General features: G+C 40.8%; 1 protein-coding gene across 2 annotated transcripts; it reads right to left on the reverse strand.

Moving 5' to 3' along the window:
• Window positions 1-428: 428 nt before the first annotated feature.
• Window positions 429-27,220, reverse strand: GLIPR2 (GLI pathogenesis related 2). 2 transcript variants are annotated; one of them, XM_009676523.2, is made up of 5 exons: window positions 27,069-27,220; window positions 14,787-14,895; window positions 10,894-10,997; window positions 3,438-3,515; window positions 429-2,356 (listed from the first exon to the last, which is right to left on the reverse strand). In XM_009676523.2, the coding sequence occupies exons 1-5, from the start codon at window positions 27,079-27,081 to the stop codon at window positions 2,196-2,198; spliced, it is 465 nt and encodes a 154-aa protein (XP_009674818.1). In that variant the 5' UTR covers window positions 27,082-27,220; the 3' UTR covers window positions 429-2,195. The 2 variants fall into 2 exon arrangements, with proteins under 2 accessions (XP_009674818.1, XP_068787410.1); XM_068931309.1 differs by lacking the exon at window positions 429-2,356 and having other exon boundaries at window positions 3,451-5,452.
• Window positions 27,221-27,683: the final 463 nt, after the last annotated feature.

The raw sequence follows: 27,683 nt of genomic DNA on the forward strand, positions 1-27,683 counted from the left end.
TTTGGCTTCATTTCCCACTTCCCTCTGACATTAAAAAAATTAGATGCAGCAGAGAAAAATTCTGACTTGATTCACTCAACTAGGATATAAACAGGTTTACACCAGACATTCAAGGAATTGTAGGGCCAACAGCAGCAATGTCATTATTAAAAAAATACAGTATTTTAATATAGTTAGTTTATTTAACATTAGCTTTTACCTCTATGTCAGCTGCAGCAAGCATCTGTTTTGGAAAGTCCTTTTTACCTTCTCAGGTTTAACAATGTGTTGCCTAAACCATTGGTCTATTTGGAATTTCAACATTTTTCAGATGATGTTTGTGGATGGGAAGGCCTGAAGCCTGCAACTACTTAAACACACATGTAAAAACCTGCATGAGTGGAAGTAAAGTTACTCAACAGAGACTGAGATAATAATAAAGACTTGAGTAATTCATATTCAAAAATATTTAATTTCCAGATGTTCATTATGTGAATTCTTGGTTACAGCAAAAAGATTGTAACATACAGCACCAGAGTGACATACTAAGCCATAACAATGCAGTTTATTACAACTGTGTAAACAAAAAGAAATATATCTGCAGTGGCATTCTTTGTGAACCAAATTTTGGTATACAGAATCTCAGAAGTCAAAACAAACACACAGGGAAAAAAAAATCGCCAACTTGAAGCACAGTATATGAACCTGGCCAAAATAGCCTAACCCACATTTTATATAAGAAAAAATTGTCATTAGAAATGTTGCTTGCTTGCTTTTAAATTAAATCTGAATTATTTCAACGCATCTGTCCAGAACAGGAAATATTTTAAGATATCAACACAGAGTAAATTTCTCTTAATTATAACTATGTGAATACCTCCTACTGAGACATTACTAAAGGGGACAAAAGATCATTTAGTAATACTATTATCTGTATAGTATGACATATTCCCTAGGAAATAAAAATAGGTTATTGGGGAAAAAAAATGCAAGATGCTCTACCAAAGAAACTTTTTTTTCTGTGGGGCAGTTCTAGTCAGTTAGGAAAGATTACTTTTTTTTCTTATGGAAAACATACCCCCAGGTAGGTTCCTGCACAAAATCAGGGCACATAAGGGAGATATTCTTATGCCTGATGCCTTGACCAGAGCTGCTGCACCAGAAAGGCATGTGTTTCTTTCAGCTCCTGTGTAATATCTTTCACCTCCACATAGATGTGCTGGTGCCTTATGGGAGTCTGGTACTAGACACCTATACAAGGGCAACTGAATTGTTCTCCTGTTGTCTGACAAATGCACAGAAAACTTACACTCTCTAGCTGTAAGTTGACTGGTACCTCTCTGATTTGGTTAGCTGGTTTGCGTGCAACATACTAAGAACATTCAATAAATTAGAAAAAGCAAGTGTAAATTTCTAAGGGAAAAGGGACTATCTTATTTCCCTTAATGGAAGTAAATAATTTGATTTTAAGACAATGTATGTATTGTAAACTGTAAGATGGGGTTAGGACTTGAAATATGCTTCATTTCAAGTACACTTTAGGTGCTAGTATTTAAAATCTAACGTTGGGATTAAACCATTTTTGATAGCTTTCAGGTCATGCATTAGTTACAGCTTGCTTGATGGATACAATTTTGCCAGCAATATTTTAAATACTGTTCAAGGAGATCCTATGAATAAAAACATAAAGGTCTGAATTCCATTGCAATACATACACATACCTTTCACAAGGGGGAGATTTGCATATGTTCCATCTGTAGAGAATAGACCCCATAGTAACAAGAGGTATAGACAGAGCTAAGTTACAGTTATTAAACAAATATTCAAAAACCTGGAATATATAATTACAAGCTGGTATCTTCAGTTTACACAAAGCTATAAACCTGCTTTTTTGCTTTTTTAAAAAAGACATCCAATGTGTGCTGACTCACATGCTCACCCAGAGTCCATGCAAACTATTAAAAAAGGCCTTATAAACTCTTACCTTTCACAAATTCTGCATATACTTCATTTTCAAATAAACTGAAGCCCCCTCAGAAACAATGGGGACCTACAGACTACAGATTGACTCAAGCAACTGCTGTCCTTGTGGTAAGAAGGGAACAGCAGTATCAATCAGGAAATTTCATCGAATTGTACTTCACTTCAGACACTGTCAAGTCCAAATCCAGATTCATTTGCCACTAAGCAATAAGACTACCTTTAAAAAAGAAAAGTTATTTTCTCGGAGGAAGAACATTTTCCTCATAGTAGCCTGGATTTACTACATTTCCAGCTGGATCATATCTAGCTACCACAAATGTGGAGCCATCACTAGCAGATGCTTTTCCAACTCCCATCTTTTTTGTGTTCTTCCAAACCATTGCCGTGAAGTGACCTGGGAAAACGGATGCATTCATTTTAGGTAATAAGTCTATAAAATTCCTTTTAACACTAGAGGAGGAAAAAGAAGAAAGAAGCATAGAAAACTGCATTTGCCTCTCTGTCTAACAGGAGAACAAGCTAAGAACATGAAAAAAGGAAACTACAGACAAAACAACATTTTGTCTTGAAAAAGCCCAATAAGATTCCCCACTAATATTCCCAGTTCCATGTACTATTTCCAAACAAGAATACCTAGTAAGAAATTCATGAAAGAAGTAATTTGATGAGTATCTGATACAAAATTCTGCAAAGCAAACATCATGGTCTTTACTCCCTGCAGTATGATTGACAAACAGCAGTACGGACAGTGACTACTGCTCATTTGCCTGGACCATCTGATCCTCCCCAGTCAGGTCTGCATGCACAGCTACTCAAAATAACACTGTTTTCTGTGGCTTGTTCTGCCAAGTTCTAATAGCCACCTATTAGTTGTGGTACTCCATCAATTGTTCCCACTATGCATAGACAGATCCCAGGAGAAATAAGTGATTTTTTTTTTTCATCTGAAACAAGCCTGGGAGTATCTCGTGCTTGAGCATTGCTCAAGGAACAATGTTCTTAGGTTCATTCAACATCACATTGCCAGTAGGCAGTCAATGGGCTGTGGCTGAGCTCCAAATTACATCTGAACTAATCTCTGTGATTTCAGTGATGTACTTGGTAGAAGACGCATGTCAGCGTAAAAAACACTGATGTGTATATTTAGTAGACACCTGTATGATCACAGCTATATTTTCATAACTTCTCCAAATTAATTTGTCTTAAAAATAAGTTGCCTTTTAAAATCAGTGGCATTGAAGGAAAAAGTATTAAAAAACCCCACATATTTTGCTTAATTCCTTATTTACTACAGTTTCCTGTTACTCTTCTGTCAGTTTCTAACATAAAGCTATGGGAAAATTCTACCTCCCCTCCTCCAACTTTTTTCTAAGGAGAAAAAAAAAGATTTTTGCGAAGTCCTGAAACAAGTAGCCTAGCTGATTTTTTAAAATAAAAGCTGCACCTTGAAGAGAGTGTGCTCTATCTGAACTTACCTGTCCCAGAAGAAAACCCTGGGCTTTGAAAACTGTAATTTTTTATTTCACTGTACCATCTGTCAGCTACGTCCTTTCCTGAAACAAAAAAGAAATCTGCTGTGGAATCATGACAGGCAACATAAACAGAGAAAATGTAGCTCGCTTACAGCCTGGCCAGCAATGTCTTCTGCTAATAGCAGATAAGAATTGTGCAACTTAGGACAATTTCTATCAACATGGAGAAGCAGAAATGTTGAAACATAGGCAACACGGTAATACGTATTACCAACCAAAGAGTTACTGTTTCATAATACCTGTTGCTACTAAGCTACTAATTAGTCCACAATGTTTTTTGTTAACCATCTCATGCAATCAATTATGTGAGCTCTTCTCAACATCTTGACAAAAAAAAAACCCAACAGTCCATCAAATTCTTCACTGACGTGCCAGGGACTGTGTGGCCAGCTCAGTCCAGCTCAAAGCCCATATGGACAATCCATTTAGGAGCTGTACAATCACATAGAGTTGATCGCATTCAGGGAAGATCTCTGCAGCAAGGTGCTCTTCTGGTAGGACAGAGCTGATGAAGAGTGCTATACTATCACCAACAGATCAGGAAACAGGGCCATGCATCAATTCTTGGCTGTAGTTAAAACTTTGCAGGGTTAAAGTTAGAAAGGGCTTCAGACAAGAGAGATCGGAGCGACAAAGTATTTGGATCGAGATGGGGCAGAAATCCCTTTTGTCCTCAAAGAAATGTTTAACCCTTCTGAAACGCTCAACGTCATTATGCCATTTAGTGAAATTAAGGCACAAAGTGACGCTAACCAAAACCAAGAACAAGGAGAAGCAAAGGAGGCAAGCTCTCCAGCTAGCGCGTGTTCATTTGTTACTGCTACTGCATCAAGGCTTCCTTAGCAGTATCCTACTGTTTAGCGATGTATGAGCAGCCTGCAGTTTACAGGGCAAGATAATCAAGTGATTATTATACAAATTATACTGCTCTCTCAGTGAGCAAACGGAGCACATGCAGTAGGTGAACTCTTTTCCATGTTCTTTTTGTTTGGAGGAGAAAAAATACATTTAGGCTGGAAGACTTCTTCCCTGTTCTCTCCGTTCCTACAACTTCAATTATTCACACTGCAGTTTGTCCCTCTCTGTTTCGACCAGTTCTGCACACCTCTGATTATTTCCAGCGGTTTTGCAAAGTAGTGATGAAACAGGGAGTATAAAGGGAGTCAGGAAGGAACTACCTATTTGGTGCTCATGAGAAAAGGCTACACCTTGTCCAAATAAAACAAGTGGCTAAGTTCTGCCTAATTCAATTTACTGTCCCTTCCATTACTTGGGTTAAAGCTTCACCTCTAACTGAAGGTAAATGGTATCTTTGGAAAGTCCTTAGAGAAGCTGATTACGACAGGTTTGAACCCCAGTCTGGAAGACAGTGAAGACATACCTCCCTTGTCTCGGATGAGTGCTCTTGTCACGAGGTTTCTATGGTTAGCTTTTAGCAGCTTTTCCTTCTTGGGACATGTTTGAAAAGACTCAGATGAGTTTGCTAGGTTCTCTGAGCAAAAGGGCACAAGGACCTTTCTTACAGAGATGCCTCCCACCTGTGGATCCAAGTGTATGAAAACACCTCTTTACAGCCAAGCAAAATAAAGAAAATGAAATATTTGACATCCTCTAGTTCTCTGAAGTAAGAGCCACTAAAAATTAATGTACTCAAAAAGCAACTGCTAAACACTTGTACTTAGCACTTAAGCCATTATGGATTTCCACTTTGAGGTTCTCCAATTTGAGGTACTAGAGACAGACACCTCAAATTTACGTGTGTCTAGGAGCTGCTACCAAATGGAAGTCCTTGTGTCCAGCACCACCAGCTCCTGTCAAAGGCTTTCGCTGACTCCTGGCTGTAAAAGGATTGCTATGACCATCACCAGCGATATAGCAATACATGGCTGTAGATCTCTGTGGGTGATGATGCTTGCCAAAGAAATCCATCTTTGTTTTGTGTTGAGCAGTTAGGGAACCTGATGGAAGAGAGCAGATTCTGTTGATCTGCAATAAATCAGGTAGAACAGACAACACAGAAGGCAGAAGCTCAGAGCAGAACTTGCAGATGCTGTGCACTCAAAAGCCAAACATTATTTCTTTTCCATTACTGTTTCTTAGAAAATACTTATGTCAGACATTGGGGGGGTCCAGGTCTTTCCCTGAGCTATATCAATAATAATGAAATTTCTACTTAGCACTCCAGGAAGTATAACACAAGGTCAGTTGACTTAATAGCAAGCTGCCAAGGTTGCTAAGCCTACAGTCATGCAGAATGCTGGTCCCTGGTGGACTATTGGCTGCAGAACAGCAATGACTCATGTTTTGCTATTTTGCAGCAAAAAGCCTTAATCTTATACTGTTCCAGAAGTCAGACACTGAGCTGCTACTTTACGTTTCACATGTTTATGATTTCAATCTGCTAAAGTGATGGCATTGTTAGCCTGGCAACCTGGAGGTCAGAGCTGTCACTGAAAACAAAATATTGAGTGAACTGCCATCTCTGATACAGGTTTGCGAGCTGAAGGTACTGTGAACTTATCTACACTACACTGCTTGTTAGGATGGTGCTCTTTAGTAGAGCTAATTTACATTTTTCACACAAAAAGAGAGCAAAACCTCTCTTGATTCCCAAAGCAAATATTCTAAGAATAACAGTAGGTTCCTTCTCTCCCTGCCCAAAACAACAAACTCCATCAATATGTTTTATGGCTGAAGTCTGTAATGCGAATAAAATATCTGTTCCTTTGTCACTCCTACTAAAGCTAAAGTAAAGACTGAAAAAAATGCAAAGATCCCCCTGTATGTAATTCAAGCAGAAAAGAATAAGCAGGCAGTAAAAACCCCAAACAGATCATTCTGTCCCACCTTAGACTTTGAAACTATGAAGGACAAAATGACACAAAATGTGACGGCAGACATGACAGATCTTATAGAGCATATGAATTTTGTATGTATACCTGATTAAGTGACTACAATATGTAAATAAAGTTTTACAGAGGCAGGATCTGATTCACACCACTACTCACTACAGCACATCATTCTCTCCATTAACGCGTCAGTGGGACATAGCATAAAATGAGTAGTTCAAGAAAAAATAAATCCCATTCTGTTTACTGTAGCCCTAAGAAATGTGACTAGGCTTCCTGTGACAAGAACTTAAACTGCAAAATGTTAAGGTTGCGAGACACATGAAAGTTGTAACAGACAGAGTAGCTCTTTAGAATTTTTTTTAGGAATTTCATCATGCGAAATGTTTATGACTGGTTAATTGAAGGAAGATGACAATGGCATGAGATAAGAATATCCCAGTCCTGTACATGAAAGGGAATGAGCATAGTTTTGTAACACAATCTAGGATGTGTTAATTCCCAGCCTTAGCCAATGAAAGTGTGCAACTTTACTGTGGCCAGACTGTGAAAGCCTACAAGCTACTAGCTATGCTCTCCAACTTTCATATGCAGAACCAGAGTATCATTACGTGGTACTGCTGCCATCCTCCTTGAATCAATGAGCCATCACATCATAGGCTGTAAGAAATTAACGATCGATGTGTTCCCAGCAAAACAGAAAGTCACCAAAGGACCAGGCAGCTTTCGAAAGACTCTGCCTTGAGACCACATTATAGAAACAGCCTGAAAGGGAAGGGAATGAACTGTATCTGCCAGATGTCACAGGCAGGGGGGGGAGATGAGGGGATTCCTATGTGAAATGTATTACTTTGTGGGAAGACAGGCAGTTATCTAGTGATTAAACATGCTCTCTTTCCTCTGAAATACTTCTCCTCTGATTTTTCCCATGGGGTGGGGAGCAATGCAGTGTTGGAACATCAGCCAAACTGCTCTTTAAATTGATGGCTGATACACAGGGGACTACGGGAGACTCTGTCTTGAGTCCAGTGACTCTTGAGCTGCCCCGGACCTAGAGGAAATGATCTGATATAGAACAAGCACTGAGGCCAGCAGCCTACTGAGCCTAACTGCTCTAACAGAAACTTGCATCTTCAAATGTGGTCGTTCAGAGAATTGGCTGTAGTATTTTCATTCAAAATTACTGCAGAATAAGTGATGCAGTTATATTTAGTGCCAGTTTACCTTGCATTTGAATGTTCCATTCAAAAAATTCCCCTCACCCTGGGGGGGGGGGGGGGGAGGAACCCTCCGAAACTTGGGTTGGTTCCTCCATAAAATATATTTCAATTAGAATGAAAGAACATATACACACACAAAAACTCACTTCCACCTCTCATTGCAGGTGATAGCAGAAATGGAAGGAAGCAAAGAGCATGCAGATCTCTCCTACATTCAGTGCAGCTGCTTCTCTTCTGCTGCTTTACTGGCAGAAGCCATTAATATAATGCTGGTTGTTCTTAAAACATCCTTCTTGCTTTCACTGCTGTAAACCACATTTATAGTTTCAATATTTTTCTATGGAAACAAAGTTTAGGCTCCACCCTTCTTCTAATGATACCTGACCTACTCAGTTAGGTATAGGAGGTGTTATTCTGCTGACACCATCTTCTCAAAACAGTGCCAGGTGTCTTATAGCAAAGATAGTAATGGTGTTTGTATCATTCGTTCCTCATACAATCACCTCTCTGTGTTTTACTTCTATATTTGCACAAGTCCTTCATTTCTCTGGGCCCAGCCTTGCTGTTTTTCCTTATACTGCAAAATACTTACATCTTCAAGTTACACCACTGAGGAAAGTTACTAAAAACAGTCTAATGAAAAAAATCACTGCACACAGGATGTGCTTCTCTGTGAGGATGGGTAGCAGCATGGAGGTCTGCTTAAAAACTAGGAACCCCAGACCTCTAATTTTCCCTTTAACATTTTTCTAGTCTCTCTTATCACGACCTCCCTTCCACCAGCCTCGGTGAGAACTGGCAAATAAGTATTAATACAAGACAGAAAAGTTAAAACAGGAGATGTAACTTTAAATTTCCCTCAGAAATAAAGTTTTTACCTAAATAGGAGTCATGCTAATAGTTTAGGAAGTAATCCTCTGTTTCTAGCATTCCTTATCCAGGTCCTTTTTTTAGCAGCACTGTACGAGCCTGGTGTTGGGGAGGCACAAATGTGGCAAGACAGGCTAGGAAACGTTTCTGTGAGAGCATGCTCCTTCAGGGCTGGGGCAGAAGGCACCTATGCCACCCTGCCCACTGGTCCAGATCTGTAGGCCAGACCCAGGTTCCTCCCATCGTTGTGACGTTTGAGGGACAACATATAGTGAATTCCCTTTTTTACTTCTAGCATTCATAAGCTACAGTGTTTTCATGGGCAACATGGTACATCCTTTCACTGCAACACCATTAGCTCTGGACCGAATTTAGTCATCCAGTACTTGCCTTTAGTCTCCCGATACATGAGAAATGACATGAGGCATCCTAAAAAGTCTGACATACTACAGCTGCAAAGACAGGCTGCAGTCTCTTGCATTAGTGACAACTGCAAGTTCACTTATATGAACACAGACAAAGAAAAGTCTGCCACAGAGCAATTTCTACAGGACTGCAGGGAGGAAACAGCTGTCTCCTATTTCTTGGATTACAGGGATAAACAGATTTCCAGCCACAGCTTTAGGCTGTGTAACTCTAAAAACCTGAATACAATTTAAAGGGATTCTTAGGCCTGGAGAGGGGTCGCACTAGAAGGCTCTTGTAGTTTAAAGCTTAAATCTTTTCTGAAAGGAGGAGTGCATCTGTTACCGTTCTTACAGAACTCAGCAAGAGTCAAAACAAATAGCATCAAGCACCATCTTTTAGAGAGAGTGTGTTGCATGCTGGAGGTTTACTGAGTTTTGCTTTATCTGGGAAGGAAACTGGCTCCCTTTGTTAAGCCCTTGAATAGATGCCTAATACAAGTTTCAGCCTCATTGAGCAGGGTACAAATTAACTATCTGGAACGAACTATATGAGGAAGAGAGAAGAAGGATGAACGAGCTACACAAAGAGAAAGACTAAGCCCAGACATGAGAACAACTTTATTTGCAGAAGTCGTTTTCTCATTCTGGTACTCTGAATGATCCTGCTATATACAAAACATAGTAGTCAAGGAGATAGAGTGAGGATTTTACAGAAGAGAAGAGGATGTAGCTAAAATTTCTCAGCAAGACACTCAGTCCTGTAGATAAAAAATAGCAATAAAACTGCTCGAAACTGACAAGTTATGCATGGAAACAGCGTATAGAAGAAAACAAATGTGATCCAAAAGAGAACCATCATTATATAATTTATGGAAGGATATGTTTATTTTGTTTCTGGCTTTCTAAATGATTTAACTTTGGGGGCGGAAGCATGAACCATTAGTACTAACAAAGAAGGAAGAATTAAGCTCAGTCAGTGAGTCATAGGCACTACGCAAACTTTGCCATACATCTGTATTCCCCCACGTCGCTCTGAAGTATTGCTTCAGACTCTTGCAAAGGACAAAATGCCAAATATCACTGGATCCTACTGTATTTTCCACCCCTCTTTTTTTTTTTTTTTTTTTTTTTTTAAATATGAACAGGTACCCTTCAGGAACTAGAACTGCCACTTACAAAAGAACCTAGCAGTATTCCTGGGTCTAAAATTTAGTTACTAAATTTCAAGGTCCTTAAAGAGGAGCTTCTACCTCCCCTAGTCCATGCTGAAAATTCCAGAGGAAGGCAAGAATAGAAAAAAGCAAATGGTCACTTTTAATACATGTCACCTGGTCTCTGAGCAGGCTAAGACTTTAATGCTGCACACTGGAAAAGGAAGGAGAGATGAGCCTGTCGAATACAGTTCTGACTGAGTGCTCATCACAGGCTGTCAGCATGACTGAAAGTAAGTTCCTCAGGCATCCAAACTGAAGGCTGCCAATTATATATTATATTCATGATCAGAATGTATACGAGAGTATTTTTTTCTTTGAAAATGAAGGCAAAGACAGGGCTCAAAGCCTTGTTAGTACTTGAGGGTAAGCAGCAGAGACTAAATGTAGTTTCATTACACATTAGCCTGTGTCAGTTTGTTTTTTCCCCCGCACAAACAGGAACTTCGTGTGGTGAGCAATGGCCCTTTTTCTACCTTCCTCACCACAGTAGGCCAGTGGTCTGCCCTCTCGTAGGCTTGTACAAACTAAAGATAAAGGTGAAGAACAAGACATTGATGGCTTCCTTCTCTGCTCCCTTGGACATGCAAGTAGTACTCTTCTCTAGCGCTCCAGATAGATAGCTCCGCAGTTGGGACACACAGAGCACGTGGATGACTGTATACCATCATCCCATTCCACAGACCTGGACTGGGCTGTGGGTGGTTGGATTTTTAGAGCAGGGGAAATGCTGGTACTTTTGCAGCCAGCCAAGACTTCCAGTCAGTGTTCATGCTCCGAGTCCAAAGTACAGAAAATACACAATTTATCTAGCGTCTATGAGACAGCAAAAGAAGGTTTACCTGGTTGATCGTAGGATGCCCATGCTAGGTTTTCTCCACATTTTCCATTAGCAGACTCAGAGCTGTGTTTGAGGACCCTCGTGGTAGCCAGTTCTTCTGCATACCTAGCAAAGTAATCCAAACATCATGTCACTGACCACAGCCAGAGGCTGGCTGGGAAAAGGAAGAGGAATGATGGAACCAGGAATGATGTTAGAAGAGGAGGGTTTAAGTAAATTACTCAGTCCCAAATCCCTAAAGCCAAGGATGCTTTGAGCTGACATAGATCTAGGAGTCAGGAAAAGAGAAGGCCCAGAGGTCCAGTCATTTTTCCTGTCCTATGTAAGAGTTTGTCTCACTACTGAGAAGGGCCTGGAGAAAACAAAGGGCACAAATCTCCCTTCACCATGTTCTGTCTACACTTGAGAAACCCACAGGTTATCCTTAGCTGCAGCTGCTGCAGGTAAAGAAAACAGAAGCACAAGCTGGAATTGCTACAAGCACCAGCTCCTAATGTTTCTAGGGCACCACATGGGAGTCACCTGCACAAGAGACAATGATGTGGTTTAGAAATCAGAATACCGATGAAGGCTTCATCAACTGGGGGGGAAGAGCAGAACCCAAGCCCTCCCAAACAGGTTGGGTCAGTGATTCGCTGTCAAAACTGAAGGCTATTTCCAGCATCTATTTGCAGTAGTCTGTCTTGGGACCTCTTCAGTGACATATCCAGCAGAATAAAAGGTACACTTAAATCAGTTTTAGCTGATAAGCAGAGACTTGTTGCAAGCACTGTGAGGCATAAACCTAAATGTTCCTGTTAAATAGACTGAAGTGGGGATTCACTCAAAGGAAATGTAAAAAAGCGTAGATTTAGAAATGCAAAAAAAAAAAAAAAAACAACCCACCAAATATAAAAACAGGAAAAACATGCCAGGCAGCAGTACTGAAGAGAAGGGGACCACATGGAGAATCTGAGGTAACAACTGTGTGTACTAACAAAAGGATACACAGCACTGTTTTTATAGAAGGTAACATGTGCAAGCATGAAGTAAGACAAAAAACACATTGCACGATAAGATTAACAAGATCATCCTGTGTAAAATGCAATTATTTTCTTTATTCAACATTCACACAGACAATGAGAATGGAATGACCATTTGCTGTTTCTCACAGCACAAGAAATAGGAGGCAACACACAAAACCATCACACAGTAGATTTTAAATGCAAATAAGACAATGCACTTTTTTCACAGAGTGTGCATTTACTGGAACTCATCGCCACAGGATGATGCAGAGACCAAAGCACACATGGGTTTGGAAAAAAAAAAACTGGACAAATTTATAAGGAAAAAAGGTCATAAAAGGTAAAAGGTTATTAAACACAAATGAAGAAGATGTAACCTGATGCTTAGGAAATCCATAAGCTGCAATTTTCAGGAGGGAGGAGCAGTACATTTGGTCTGTCCTATTACTTTTTCCCTAAACATGAAAGTACTGAAGTAATGAAACATTACTACTTCTCTTCCCTGCTGGCATCTGCTAGAGACAGAATATCGGTCTAGCTGGACATTTTGGCCTGCGTCAGTTATTTCAGATATTAGGTTCTGATTTCCTTTTGTCCTGTTCCTCTCCCCTCACTAAAAAGGGGAGAGCATTTGGCTGACCCTGCAGCAAAATTGGTTCGTTTAGAAATAACGAAAACCTATCAGTTATAAGCCTGCTAGATCTTGACCTAGAGGATCTCTTGATATTCCTTCATGCCATATATTGCTGCAATTCTGTAATGCTTCTCTTCAGGGATTCATACATTCCAGGCAAGAGGCGAGACTGGAACAAAGTAAACGTAGCATGTAGACCAAGGTGCCAAGGATTTGAGATGAAGGATGTGATTAATTTGCTCTAGTTCAGGCATTTGAAAGTTTGACATTTGAATCTGAGATTGTCACCTTTACAGTTAATGGAGATAAAGAGGTGTCTATGGCAGATGACTCACCTCATCCTAAAGCAGGGATCCTATAGTCAATTCATCTAACCTGTCTCGATTGTTGAGACTGAAAACAGTAGAAAACAGACTATTTTCAACACAGATACAGAAGCACAGCAAAGTACCAGAAGTTACAGACAAAGACTGGTAACCTGCTTGTTAAGTGACAGAGCAGAAAAGAACATTTGTGTTAAAGATAGCAGAAATACCTAAATAAAAGGTGAAGCTCTTTCTTATTATGAAAAAACTGTCTTGATATATGTGCTTTCTTATATTTGAAGTCTTCTATTCAGATCAAACCATTTCTGGCTCTTGCTGTCAGCCAATTGCACCAGTCTCCGAACAAGTGTCTTAGCAGTTAAGTTACTGATAGCAATGAAACACAGGTTCCCCACTGTTATGCCTCACAGCGGGGAGACTCAGCTGAGACCAGAGAAGACTGTGAGGAATTCCAGAAGGACCTAAAAATACCCAGCAAGGGCAATAGCATACTTAGAGATAAATGTGGAGTAACGCACATTTGACAGGATAATCTGAACCATTCATAAAAACTGTTTTGTTTAAACAAACTGTAACCTCTTCGAAGACACAACAAGTGCGATTGACAAGTCAAAGAAATCCCTTCTTCATTGTGAGGTCGCAAGTAACAGAAAAACAGAAACAAAACAAACCCATGAAGAATAGGAAAGAAAAACCCAGAAGATTACAAAGGCATGCAGATGAGTCACTGGCATTCCAACTCTCGGAGTACTGTATCCAGTTATCATGATGTCTCAAAAAAAGAATGTGAAAAAAGAATGACAGAATAAGAGTTTGCTTGCTTCCAGAGGGCAAGCCTACATGCCATGTACACGGTGTGTTGTACAGTACAATACTTGGTAGAGATTTCTGATCTAGGAGTGAGGGAGCAGATGCATCCACGCAGCAGAGAGCAGCACCATGCTGAGACAGTAAATCAAGTTCTGGAATCGGTGTAGCCTCGCTGGATTCCTGCCAGCTGCCTCTGAGAACTCTGCATGGTTATGGTAGAAAGCCTAACAGGAAATAAGTTATCATGTCAGCAGGGATCACACTGGCCACTATTTAGCTATAATGAGGTGGGAAGACATCTGATTTCTGAATAGTTTAATGAACATTTTCTCCATCACATTTCCTTTGAATTGTGAGGACCTCTTCCTCAGCCTGAATAATGGAAGATCATGATAGATTTTCAAATCTACCTTTGAAAACTCTGATGTAAAGGGAAATGAATTAATCTCTGTCGGCTCCAGCAAAGAGGAAAAGCAGTAACGGGCTCAAATTTCAGTAAGAAAAACTTAAATCAGACAGCAATAAGAACCAGCGAAGGATAGCTGGTTCTGCACAATAGATTAAACTGACAGAAGTTGTGGAGTCTTCAGCACTGGAGAAGAGGCAAGACTGTTCTCTAGTCCATCAGGAGGGACAGAAGTATACTGATTTTGCATTTGCGGCAGGGAGATAGACAATCTGATTTCCTGAAGTTACTTCCTGGATTCTATTCATCTCACACCAGTCGTCACTTCCTACACAGAGGAAAAGCTGCCTCCTCCACTATTTCAGCTTGTAGGTGACAATACACCACCTGATCCAGATGGTGGTGAAGCACATTTTATTAAACTGTCCTCTGCAAAGGAGGAAGCACAACAATGTAGACAGGTGCAGCCCACATCTGGAAGAGGGTGCAAGAAGATCCACACAGCTGTGATCACAGAAGTTTACGAGTGAATAACTGGTGTTATGTGATAGAAGAGTTGGGTGAGGAGGGAAAGAGAGTAAAGCCTCTCACTTTCCACCCAGTAAGTCTTCACTGAATATCAGCATATCAAAAGGCAAGCGTTTCTGCAGTATGTACAGTCATACCATAAAAGTGATAGAAATTTCATTAGAGAATCAAAAGGACTGAACTCACTGTTGCGCTCCTCTGTTTAACTTCTTGCAGAGTTTTAATGGGGGTACTCCATGTTTCTTCCGGTAGTCATTGTGTGCTTTCAAGACTTCTTCAGCAAATTGTTTGGAAGCTGAAATTACATTAAAACGGAGAAAAAAAAAAAGGTCTGTCAAATAAAGACATCAGTGAAAATAGAAAAAGCATATCCTGTAGACTGTGAAGCAGGTGCAGGTTGGACTCTTTAGTGGAAGAACAGAAGCATACCACTTTCATTACCTTCACGAGTAGAACGAAATCAACCATTAAATGCCTTCCATCCAAGAACTCTAAATACACTTCAAATAGGATAGTATGGATTCATTAAAGGTTGAAGAAAAATGTAAACCTTATTCCCTTCCTCAACAGCAAGGGACTTAAAGGTTAGTATGACTGATTTTCATTTTACGATGTCTTTGCACTGCATGACCACTGCAAAGAAGTCTCAGAATAAATTAGAATTAGGTTCTTTGAGAAGATGCACTAGAAAGGCCAATTATTTTCATCTTCTGCAAGAATTTAGGTGATGTCTTGATGAATACAGAAAAGAAAATTGAGATATTAAAACATGTAGAGGTATGCAAATACTTTGCAACTTGCACCATTCTTCTTATTAGCTATCTAGTACAAATGCTTAGAGAGCTCAGAATACACCATTTGGCTCAAGACAAATAACCATCACAAGCAGCAAGTGGCAACAAAGGAAATAACTGCTGGGGAGGATTTCTCTTCTGTGCTAGGGTGTATTTGGTAAATATATGAACTCTGAATTTATTGCAAAAGCTTTAAAAGGGCTCATGTTTGGTGAACCTGGGAATTTCAGCAGCCCAAGGCAGAGCACAAGTGACAAGTCACAGCGGCAAATCAGAAGTAATGCATTTTGACAGCAATTTCATGTTACCTCCCTTTACACTTTTGTAAAACTTTCAGGGAAGAATTCTTCTGTGAAGTTTGGGAAGTTGCCCTGTGGAGTTTTCTGCTTAAAGAGAAATTTGTAATCTGAAGCAGGGTGTTGGGACAGCTAGAGAGAGGTATGGATACATCTTTAAAACATAAAGATACTTTTCACTTTCCCTGTACTGCTGAAGCTTCTGAACAGGCCAAGATATATTTGAATATCAAGTCCGCATTTACAGTGGACAGATTTCTACATTTCATAATGCTATTATTAAATATATGCTATTTTTGAATATCCTAATTAGCAGGATTCCCATCACTTTGCTTGTAAGATGCTTTCACAACCCTGACAGACCTCATGTCTACACAGGTTTTCCTGTTATTAACTTTACTTTTCCCAAGTTCTTTCCAATACTCTGGATTCTAACAACTATAATCAATAATTTATAGGGTGTATACTATTCTGTTGTTTTTAATGATGTGTTTTCCCCCAGGGTAGCTGTCCATTTGCATATACTGCTCTTTGTAACTTCTTCCAGAAGTAATTACCCAACCCACAGTCATGCTTTCAGCTGTTCTCAGCGTTTTCTCTAGTTTCCCAATAGCTTTCAGATAATATGGTGGCCTAGGGTAAGTTCAATATCCAAATATACGTAGAAAGCCATTATTGTTTCATGTAAGGCTTTATAACTTTTGGATTTGAAGTTGGGTTGATCTTTTCTGGACAAAAAGTGTCAGTGCAGACATAGATCTAACATATTCTCCATCAATATGCTTTCAGGCTAAATTCTTTGTTGGTATAAATTGTTGGTATAAGGTGCCTAGGAATTGAGTGATAAGAGATCCGCCAACCACCTCTCTCCTCCTACATTTCCCTCCCCACATCCCACCTTTCCCTTCAATTTTAATGAGTCACAACAGGGCACATAAATTGCACATCATCAGATAGAATAGGTACCTCCACTTTGGTTCTTAAAAACCCAGATGCCCTTTTGCTAACAAGGGTGTCCCATCACTCTTATTATCATTGCTCCTAGCCCACAGATTCCATTAGGCCAGAAGTCTTAAACCTCTCATCCGCTGCATCATGGGGGAACGCTGCCTACTTCTAAGGCTTCTGTCACAGGTTACTGAAAGAGCAAGCCCACCGCCAGGTGGTTTAACTTCATTCTGCTGGGGTCCACGTTTACAGCAGGGAAATTTTAAGATAGCCTGTAAATCAAAGAAGTTGATACAAGACATTACAAACTGCATCACATGCTTCAAGTTGCACTTTTCTGCACAAGACCACCTTAGAGCTTGTGGCTGACGTCACCTAGGCTTAATATCTCATCCGCTCAGCATCAAATAATGGATAAAAAAATCTGACCTGCAAGGGTGAAAGTTTTATTCAAACAAAGTGTTTCCGATTATGATAACAAAAATCAAACTCTGGAAAAAAAGCTTAAAGTCTACTGAAATGCAGATTTTGCCAGTGGTCAGTCCCTCCATTAACGGAAATAATGACCAATCCAGTTCTGTACTAAGATTTTGACTTACAAAGACCAAAAAGTCATGGACATAACTGACAGTTTCTTCAAGCCATGGCAAACACTGCTTTGCTGTGCTTTGAGACCCTCCTTCTCCTCTTGCCTTCCCTCAGGGGTGGTTGCTACAGAAACACTTATCTACCGTGACTCAAGCTCATGTGCTAACCTCCTCTCTCTCATGTGCTAGTTCTCCTGTGCATTTCGGTGTGTTGGGAGGAATTCCAAACTGCCAAATATATTTCAGATTTGTTTTGGAAGACATGTTAAGTTTTTCCATTTTATCCGTGTTCCATGTACTGAGAAGCCAGACATTAAGAGTGAGAGTTAATGAGAGTTTTCAGGCTCCCATCCAGATGGGAACAACATCCCAAACAGCTTTGGAGCTGCAACTTTTTTTCCTTCACATAGACTGCCTAAGCTGCTAGAAAAAAAATATTTCCTAATGCCAGGAAGCTGTTTTGGCTCCTGAACCATTACACGTTTAAAAAAGCAAACACACACACACAAAGCTATTAGATACAGTTGCTTGTTTCTCATTAGTCACACATTTACCTCTTTTGATTCTTTTGGAACGTCGACTAAGATGCGACAGTACATGACAATGAATTTCCAGGCTCCAATGGGGTATAGAGCACACCCTGCACTTATGTTTTCTGCCTTTCATTGGTTCTATTGACCAATTTTGGGTGACCATGGAAAAGTGAGCAGGAGCATCTAGGCTAACTTTCCCCATGAGATTTATTATTCCAAGTATTCCCTTTCTCCATTCTTTTACTTATCTCTAAACAGCACCAATCTACTCAATCTTTCTCATGTGAAAAGCTCCTTCTCCCTCTTCTCTGAGCCCCATCTTCTCCTATTCTTTTCTTCTCTCAACTTGGCTGAACTGAAGTGACTTAACTGAGCATGCCTTCCATAACATTAGCTGCTTTGCATCGCCTTTGCAGCCATCAGTTGGTCCTACAACACCGGTCTCGTAGAGCAGCAAGGTGGCACATGGGGAAAGGGCAACAGTGAAATATTCCACAAAAACAGGAAACCTCTCCACTCAAGACCTACAGAGCAGAAGTGCTGTGGGTAGCCCTTAATTTACCACTTGGGAGCCACAAAATTATGCCAGGCATACTCTGGACTAGAAAAAAAATGTCACCTTTTTTTGTGGCTAAGTACCCACCTCAGTCATTCAAAAAGGAATGCAGTATCAATTTCCAGAAGTATCATTACTGTCTTCTTAGCAGTCTCTGTCCTATTGCTTATGGATTAGTCTTTACAGGCAATTTTGTATTTTCCATCTATATTAAGTTTTTCTGCCTTCAAAAGATAATCAACATACAATGCAGTCAACAAAAATGGACTTCATGCAGGCCCAGTCCTACACAGAAATTCCCCATGATGTCTCTCTCGATCCATTTTTGAATCACAACATAGACCTCAATTTTTCACTCTAGGTGTGCATTAAAGGAAAACAGAGATAATGGCCCTACCTTTCAATTTTACCCCAAAATAAATACTCAAAAGCGTACCCATATAATGGCTAGAGCCATGTTTCTGAAGAAGGACATACCTTTCAAAGGACCCACTGTTTTGGAAAGAGGAAAGAAGCACCTTCTTGCTCCCCGTTTGAGATAGTAATGTCTGCAAAGATTGGCCTTAATGCTATTATTGAATATGTCATTTGGTAGCATGGATTTGACAGTCCAATTCATTCAACACTTCAAAGCACAGAAATTGACTTCTTTCAGTGCTAAACCCCAGTGTACTCCAAAAAAAAAAAAAAGGCTGATTTCTGGGAAACATACAGAAGTAATGAAATTACATTTATTTCTTGGAGGGAAGGAAAGAGAAAATGATGCTATATTCAGAATTATATCCTGGTTGAGGTTTCTTTGTCTTCTTTTACACTTTTGATCCAAGAATTCAGTGAAGATACAACATCTCCATCCCATACAATGGGCATTTATGGGAGATATCATAGGCGTTGGTACGATCCTTTTACAAACCAGCAGAGAAAGTACTGCTTAAAAGCATGAAAGGAATTGGGGGCTATAATTAGACATGACTTTGAATGGGAGTTGTTTCCTGGAACTTTCTTGCATTTATCAGGCTGCTCAGAATAGTTTTTCTTTCAGGTCAGGAGTGGTCTCTGCACAGAGAGGATTCTTGGATGTCCTTCATCATTCATTTTTGTCTTACCTTTTCTTATACACCTGCTTATCACTGGGATGAGCTTCAGTGCAACAGTAAGAGGTTTGAGTTAACTGAACCTGTTGGACAAAATCCTCGTTCATTCAATTGTTGAGGTTTCCTCTCCACCAAACTGGCAGCTTAATAACGTCACATTACCTGTGCCACATGGCATAATACAGGGTTCTCCCCCATACCCAATTTGAGGCATATTATATGAGAATATAAAACTGCTGGTGTAATAACCTGTCAGTGCCATTAGGCATGTCAGTATTTGATTGCAAATCCTATTCTTGTTATAATAGACAGCGTTTATTACTTCCTCACTTAAGGCCTTTTATCGACTGTAGGCAATTGGCTCCCTGATTAAAAAGGAACACCTGGTGAACTGGAAACTGCACAGCTCTCAGAGGAAGCAAAGCCTTTTGTGATATAAGCATAGAAAAAAAGAAGGCTAATTAGCACTGTCTTGAGCACTGACAAAACCAAGTTCAATTTCCTTTGGAAGGGGGAAGAAAAAAAAAAAAAAAAAAAGTCCTCTGCCTCTAACCCCTCTCCTCTTCAAAATAATCAGATCAACGAACCTGCTCACAAGCACTCTTTCACTGACTGGTCATTATGGATGGTGAGTAGTCAATCATAGCCTTATATCTAGAGAAGCCAGCGCTGGCTTTGCACATGAGAGGTGGTAAAAAGTATTATTTTTACTGCTATTCCACCACAGAGGACAGCCAAATATTATAATCAAGCCACACATGCAGGGACAGACTCATTCAAAGAATAATGGTGTGGTGCATCTCCCAAATGCCTTAGCTAATGAAAGGACTGGAAAACACTGGCAGACAGTTAAAAGGGTTAGTAGTTGACTTAAAAAGGTTAAGGAGACCTTCTCATTAGTAAGACTTTACACTTTTAAATCTAACTGCCACAGCACACAATTCCTAGGGCATATATGCTTCCAAATAGGAGGTCCCACATGACTGACCACGCTCTGCAGGAGAGCACAAAGCAATCTTTTCCTTTTCTTCTCTTCCTCCCTTTCCAATGTCAAACCTGTGGAAAGTTTCTAATTTCACTAATTTACAAACAAATAACGTCCAATTGTATTCACAAAAGAGTAACACCCCCAAACAGACCTCCCTACTACAAAATCTGCACTTCAGCCATTGGGTTGTGTTTCTACCTTACAGCACTGTTCTAACTACTGGGATGGCATGTCTGCAGCATGATGCTATGCTCCTTCACAACAAGAAACTCTCCCTAGCCCTTTAGCCCTTTGTAAGTCACTAAATGCATTCGGATGTGCTAACTTGAGCAATTTTTGCTGGTGATTTATTTACATTTTGGATGATATATATTCTAGTGCTCTCAGATATGTGAATGTGGTGCTTCTAAGGCCAGCAATAGAGAGAACCTTGTTGGTACCCTGTGTCAATTTTATTTTACATAGCACTGTAGCTGACTCGTGCCAACCCAAATCTTGGCAAAGTGAAGAACTTGGCACTTCTCCTGGGAGATGCTCTGCCATCTTCTGCCCCTACCATTTATGTTATACTACTGCTTGGGGTAGCCATACCTGATCTAGCTTTAATTTAATTAGCTCCAATACCCTCCCACCTTGCTTTTCTGCCAAGGACATCCAAGCTAGTAGGGCATGCCTAAACATGTTTGTTTATGCACCTCCCTGAGACATGGAAATACAGCCTTGCAGTGCATATCTCTTTTGATAACTGATAAAAGGAGCATAAACTCACCTATCCAGTAGCCCAGACTAGGCAGGGAATCACAGGAAGCTTTGGTTACTCTCTCGCAACTACACCATTTCATTCTCTTCCCCCTGCTCAAACTAAATCCTAGTTCTCGTGACCCAAGAGCTTGAAAAGAATAAATTATTTAAAATATCAAACAGACATACAGTCCCCCAGGGACAATAAGACTCCACCGACACCCCCAAAATCTTTCAAATCTCTTGTTTTCAGTGTTGCTTCTGCAGTTCCTATTGCTTACGCACTGGCCCAGTCCTTGGGAGTCAAGGAAGAAACAGACTGCAGTATATGCAAGGACAATATACGCATGCCTACACCCAGACTGCAATTCCAACGGAGAGCTCTTTGCATCTCTCCAGAAAGCGAATGCCACACCTCCACCATAGTGTCATGGGCATTCCCCATCCTTTGATGGGGCATGCTCTCACATGACCTGCCATGGAGGCAGTTGAGGGGAACATAACCCTCATGGACACAAGGACTCATTCAGTGAAACTACAGAAGCTAAAAGGTGTGCCTTAGCAATATGTCTTCCTAAAGGAAAATTCAAAACCAGGTTACACCCTGCAACAGTACTCCCCAAATCACTTGTTGTGGATCATTCATTAAGTGTCCAATACATGACAATGGTCCACAGAGTTTACTTTAAAAAGACAAACACATAGGGTACAAACTAAACACGCATTCAGTAATTTCCTAATATCCACCTATCACAAACTATCATTAGAGTTTTCTCAAGGAAAGAAAGTACCTCCAGGAAAATCTACTGGCATGTGGATGTTTTTCTCCCTGTACTCGTACTTATGATAGAGTATAGAGACTCCAGCAACACATACAACCCTTTTCAAATCAATGACGGGGAAACATATACATAGGCAGAGACAGCCTTCGCAATCCAAATTAGAAGTCGGCTTCCAAACCCTGTCACTACAACGATGGCATGGCAAGGCTTCAGAAGGACACAGTTACCTTACCATTCCGTAATACATCAGCCTCGGAAGAGCATACATCTCTGTAGCAATCATACTTAAAGCTAAGACCAGGCAAAGCCCACATGATTTCTATGCAAAGCTGAGACTCACTCTGGTAACTTCAGTTCAGTCAACATTAAATAATACTTGCGGTAGCCTTAGATAGGCTCACACTGTCCTCCTTCAAAACACCCAGGATATTTCTACAGTCTCTTAAAAGCTCATACTTATTTGCACAAGAGCCAATTCTGAACCAGAATCATTAGCCACATGCTTGGCCTTACCTCATCCTCCTCAATAGGGCCACACAGCCCAAATCAGATACAGTTCCTGTTCAGACCTTCGAAGACTGGGCAGAACTTGCTTACATCTGCCTGTAAAAACACAATGTAGATATGCGCCAGCTAATCTTTCGGAGAGCAGAGTGGCCTTTACCAGTATAGCTATCTGAAATGTCCTTCTGCCCTGGTGAGACGTGCAACAAACAACTCAGCAAACCAAGAAACTCATTTTCCCTTTTTTTTTTTCCCCCCACCATAGAGCAACAACTACAGTAAATTCTAATCCAAACCAGACAGAAACTACCAGCTGAACTAACAGAAAGCTAAGGCCCTGGGTTGAATGTTTTCATTGATTCCTGTAATAAAAAAAAAATCTAATTAAGCATGAATAAGATTTGTAAAAGATTTCTTGGAGAATTTGGAAAGGAGAGCTATCTTGGGTACTGCAAACTATTACATTCTGTCTTATTTTTTGTGAGCCCCGTGATGTTTGGTTAATCAGCCTTGAGCATTAGGAGCTAATACTACTAATCTAACACTAACAGGGAGTCACCACTGTTGCAAAGGATGGCGGCCGTGCAACAGGCCCCTGTCCGCATTCCCCTCCTCTCCGCTGCCCAGCCTGGGAGTACAAGACAAGTGCAAGTTCGGCCCAGAATATTGTTTGCCAAAGTCTGATGCCCTCCTAGCAGATTTTCTGTATTTATAATCCTTGAATGACGTATTTAGCAACTTCTACACTCAAAAACTGGAAAAGTGTGGTGCTTTTTAATTGAATGGATTCAGTTGACTTTTGAAAGGCGCTTTTCACGCCACACCTCCAAAATCCAGTGTTGTTGTAAAGAGACACAGGCAGTAAGTGGCATTAATTGTAAGTTCTGCAAATGCCCTAATGTTACCATACACTAATGTTTGGTTGCTAGTAGTTATTCATTTCCTCTCTCCCAGCAGGTCTGGTAAAAATAGCCAACACAAAATGCGTTGTCATTTTGGCAGCTGGAGCGTGACACGTTTTCAGAAAACGAACAGATTGTGTCTCCAGTAAACTTGTACTTAAGAACCGCTACAGCTGCCTCATAGTGTGACTCAAGAGTACAAGTTCTCACTCTGCATCTGCGGAAGATGGAGTTCTGGGCAGAAAACACCACAGCCCTTTCTACATGCTCCAAAATGGATCTTTAAAGTTAAAAAGCAGCGCATGCTTCTAAGGCACGTTAAAAAAAAAAAAAAAAAAAAAAGAAAACTGCATTGAGTTTGGCTGTCTCTTCTCCTTCGTTAAAGCCTTTTTTTGACCCTTATTTATTTTTGTATTGACTCAACTGGCAATATAAAGGGTAACTCCCAGCTCTTTCTCTAGAGTTCCACCCACAGAGACAGAAAAAAAAGAAAACCAAACACAAAGAAGATACCCAATATTTACTGAGCCTTTTCTTGCCTTTCTCTGATAGCGTGCTCTACCATACTCCAGAGCATATAGATCTGTACAGTGTACATATCTAGCATACCAGTAGTCAGAAGTCATGGAGCGACTCCCTTGCCATCGCCTCTGCTTGGTTTTTAGAGAGGGAACGGTCCCTTCCCCCAGCATGCAGAGCTGGGGGAGAAGCAGAAGGAAATGAGACTTTCTGTAGCCTTTTTCCTGCCACCTTCGCAGCCTCATCGGAGCCTGCGACCCCAGCCCTCCGGAGCGCAGCCAGCCACCAGCTGCTCCCCAGCACATTGCTACCAGCTGGCCTTATGGCTATCCCTTCGAGCTGGGGGGCTCTCCACTGCGGGGCCTCCAGGACCACGCGCGGCTGCCGGGCAGCCCGGGCCCTGCCACGGCGCGAGTCCCAGCAGCGGCACAGCACAGCAAGGCACGGCACTGCACAGCGCAGCGCAGCGCAGCGCAGCCAGCGCACCATAAGTTCACTTCCTGCCGGAAAACACTCAGCGGCTTCTTCAATTTGGGATCTGCGGGGTGGGCAGCTCGCACCGCCTGCTAATCCAAATGCCATCCCACAAAACAAGACTGGTAGGAAGATGGAGGGGGTCCCTATGCTCTGCTTAAGTATTTGCAGGCGTTATCCCCCCAGGAGATGTTTTCCTAAACCTGAGGAGGCAGCTGCAGTATGAGTTTGGTTTTAGCAGCCTGCAGCTTCCAAGCAAGAAAGCTGAGGCAGAAGTATGAATTTCTTCAAACATTCAGTTTTATTAAATGAAGCAAAACCAATGCTGAGTCTCTAGCTCTAACAGTCGCAAAGAACAATGCTTCAAATACAATCCGACATCTAATAACAACGCATTGTTAGGGAGCTTTTATCAAAATGCACTGACAGGCCTCCGAGATTTAAAACAACCGGATTTGTTTGTCTGAGGATGCTTATACCTCAAGACAGACTGACTGAAGATAAAAAGTTAAAGAAACTTTTCTGAGGACCTTTATTTTAAAGTAGAGGGCCTTAGTTTACATGAATGAGAGCACTCTTACGTTCACACCTTCAGGTAATCTACCCTACTTCTTCTGGTCCCAGCGAGCAGGAGAGGGCAAGCACCCGGTTTGGAGGTCACTGAGAGATCAGGCAGGTCCCACCTTGCTACTTTTCCCCACAGCCTAGTACAGAGAAATCCCCCTGCACCTCCAATGCCTGTTTTGTGTAGCAAAACGTGAGTAATTTTACCCAACACACAGAGGAAGCTGTGCTCTTTGAATGGGTAAGAGCAGCCACTTTGAAAGTAAACAACACTGAACGATCAGAAGAGGAACTTAGCCATCAATGCAATGGAAACGGCAGTCAAAAAACCAATTGTCAAGACAGGATTTCAGTTTTATGATTCACCTCAAAATACCTCAATCAGTACATAATGGTCAGAGACCACTTAGATCTCAAGCACTATTTGTATAGCAACTCAGAGAAGCAAAAAATACCCAAGCCCTGGCAAAAGGAATTTCTAGTGCTGTTGCTTTTAATTTTGGAACAAACAGCTGATGTTCAGTAATGAATGTGGGGGGTGGAGGGGAATATAACAGTTAAGTGAGCAGTCATTGCCTTATGACTGTATCAGAAATTTGCAAACAGAGTCTGTACATATACTAATATAAGAGGAGATTTTAATCAATTTAGGATTGTGAGGGACACAATGTAACATTTCCACTACTTTTGTCCCATTGACTTTGCTAATGCAACACACAGCTGCTAGATTTATCTGATATTTGTACTTTTTAATGCTATCAGCAAGGAAATATTGATCTTGACACTTCTGAATGACTTCTGAAGCTACTATAAATTACGGTAAGGTTATGTACTGAAGCCTAATCCATTTGAACACATCTGCAGCTCCCAGGACAGAGGGCCAAAAGCACAGTGGCAGCTATATGGTGTTTAGCCTGGTTTGGGTGTCATATTACTGCTACAAACTGCTCCAGCAGCAGCTTTAGTTAGAGTAAGAGCAAGCCCTTTAATAAGGACATTTTCAGTAAGGCTCAGAACCCATTCAGGATGCTGGCCATTTAAAAAAAAAAAAAAAAGAAAAAGAAAAAAACCTCAACATGCCCAATCTGAGGCCCGTTAAAGAGTTACTTTAAGAAAGATTTTCCTCAAGTTTCACTGGAAGAGGCCTGCATTTTTTAAGCGGAAATAAGTACCAGATTCTACTGAACACGTCCTATACATTCTGCTTACGTACCGGACAGACACTTTATGCCAGCAGGCTCTGATTTGCTATGGAAATAATGTCCCAACTACAAGAATAAAAAGCAACTATCCAGTTCCACCACAGCTGCAGTAGATGAGCACAGATGTTTCAACTCTAGCCCTGCTTTTGTTTGCCAGTCAATAACCTCATGCATACCCCCACTAGGCTCAGAGATGGGTCGTGACTCTAACAGGACTGAGACGAACAAGGCCAGAGGGCACGAGCTCCCTTCTTCATGCCTCTGACTTCTAAGCCACTTTCAAGTTTTCCTCCATCTATCACACAGGAAGCACGTCAGACCTCGGGACGGGGACAAAGGGTGGCAGCTGAGGGGGAACCCAGGCTGCCATCCACAGCCAGCGGAGAGGAGGGAATCCACTGCCTTCACAGTGATCCGCCCAGCTCTGGAGCAACCCTTGGGCTTGGCAAAGTTAAAGACTGTACTCAGTTAAACTGTAACCAGATGTTAAATCTAAGTCCTTCCAAAAAAGCAAATTAAAAAAGGCAATAAAAATGCTTTAATCTCTGTGCTTCAAAGAAGCATTCTGTCGCTCATCTACAACATAGGTAAGTTTTTCCAGACAGCTAGAGATAACATGGTTGTAAAGCTGCAGTGCTTATAATTTTTCTTTCTCTGAACACCGTACAGCTACTTTATACAGCAAAGCAAAGCTTTTATCAGCTACAAAATGTAAACTGTATAAAAAAGTAATAAAATACAGCTACTTTTCTTCTATATGGTGCAGGTTTGGGGTTGGTTTTTTTTTTTTTTTTTTGCTTTTTTAATCTAACAATTGCCTTTCACTGTGTCATAAAGAAAGCTCCTCCCAGATTATACCATGCACAAATGAAAGCAGCTTTCTCTGAGCAAAGCCACTAACGTTTTAGTAATGCTTCTGGAGCACAAAACCAGGCAATGGCATTGTAAGAACACACAGCCAACTGCACCAAAGTATTTGCTCACCTGATTTTCCCATGACCAAGCTTTTGATTGTCACCTGATGCCTCCTGTCTTGACTTTCTCTGATGAGCAGTGGGGATGAGCAGCTGTAATTTCAGTGCAACTTCAGCCTTCTGCCACCACCGCTGGAGCAAGCTCAACAGAAGGAAATTGTAAACGCCCCTTTTTATTAGTCAAGTAAGCCTGCCCATGCCTTATATGGAATAGGGACTTTTTTTCTTGAAAAGATCCTGTTTGGGGTCAGGAGCTATTTATCCTCCACAGTAACCAAGCAGCTCAAAAACACCATATGGTTTCACATACCAACACAGTTTAGTAATCGTGAATATTTTCTGATAGAGTATGCTGCGAAAAAAATTCCTGTCGACAATTATGCTGCCACAGCTGGCACAACCCACAAGGCTAATTAATACAGCTCAATACTTTTTAAAGTTTTACTGAGTTATTATATGTAAAGGTAAAACAGGCCAGTGATAAGATAGTTTAAAGTGTTAGGTACATTTTATGCCTCCATAAAAATCATTCTGGTAAAATAAAATCTGGAGAGCATATTAATAGAACACATGGGAATGCAGCATAAGGCTCTTCAGCTTAGACAGGAACTGCATTGGTGGTTAA

Source organism: Struthio camelus, chromosome 2 (genome assembly GCF_040807025.1).
Source record: "Struthio camelus isolate bStrCam1 chromosome 2, bStrCam1.hap1, whole genome shotgun sequence".
Classification (NCBI taxonomy): domain Eukaryota; kingdom Metazoa; phylum Chordata; class Aves; order Struthioniformes; family Struthionidae; genus Struthio; species Struthio camelus.

Bases quoted from the DNA above. Each gene is read 5' to 3' on its own strand.
- GLIPR2 (XM_009676523.2), bottom strand. The intron at 10,998-14,786 runs GTGAGTTCAGTC...TTACTTTGCTAG, and splicing joins TTAAACAGAGGAGCGCAACA to GTATGCAGAAGAACTGGCTA. The intron at 2,357-3,437 runs GTAAGTTCAGAT...CCGTTTTCCCAG, and splicing joins AGGGTTTTCTTCTGGGACAG to GTCACTTCACGGCAATGGTT.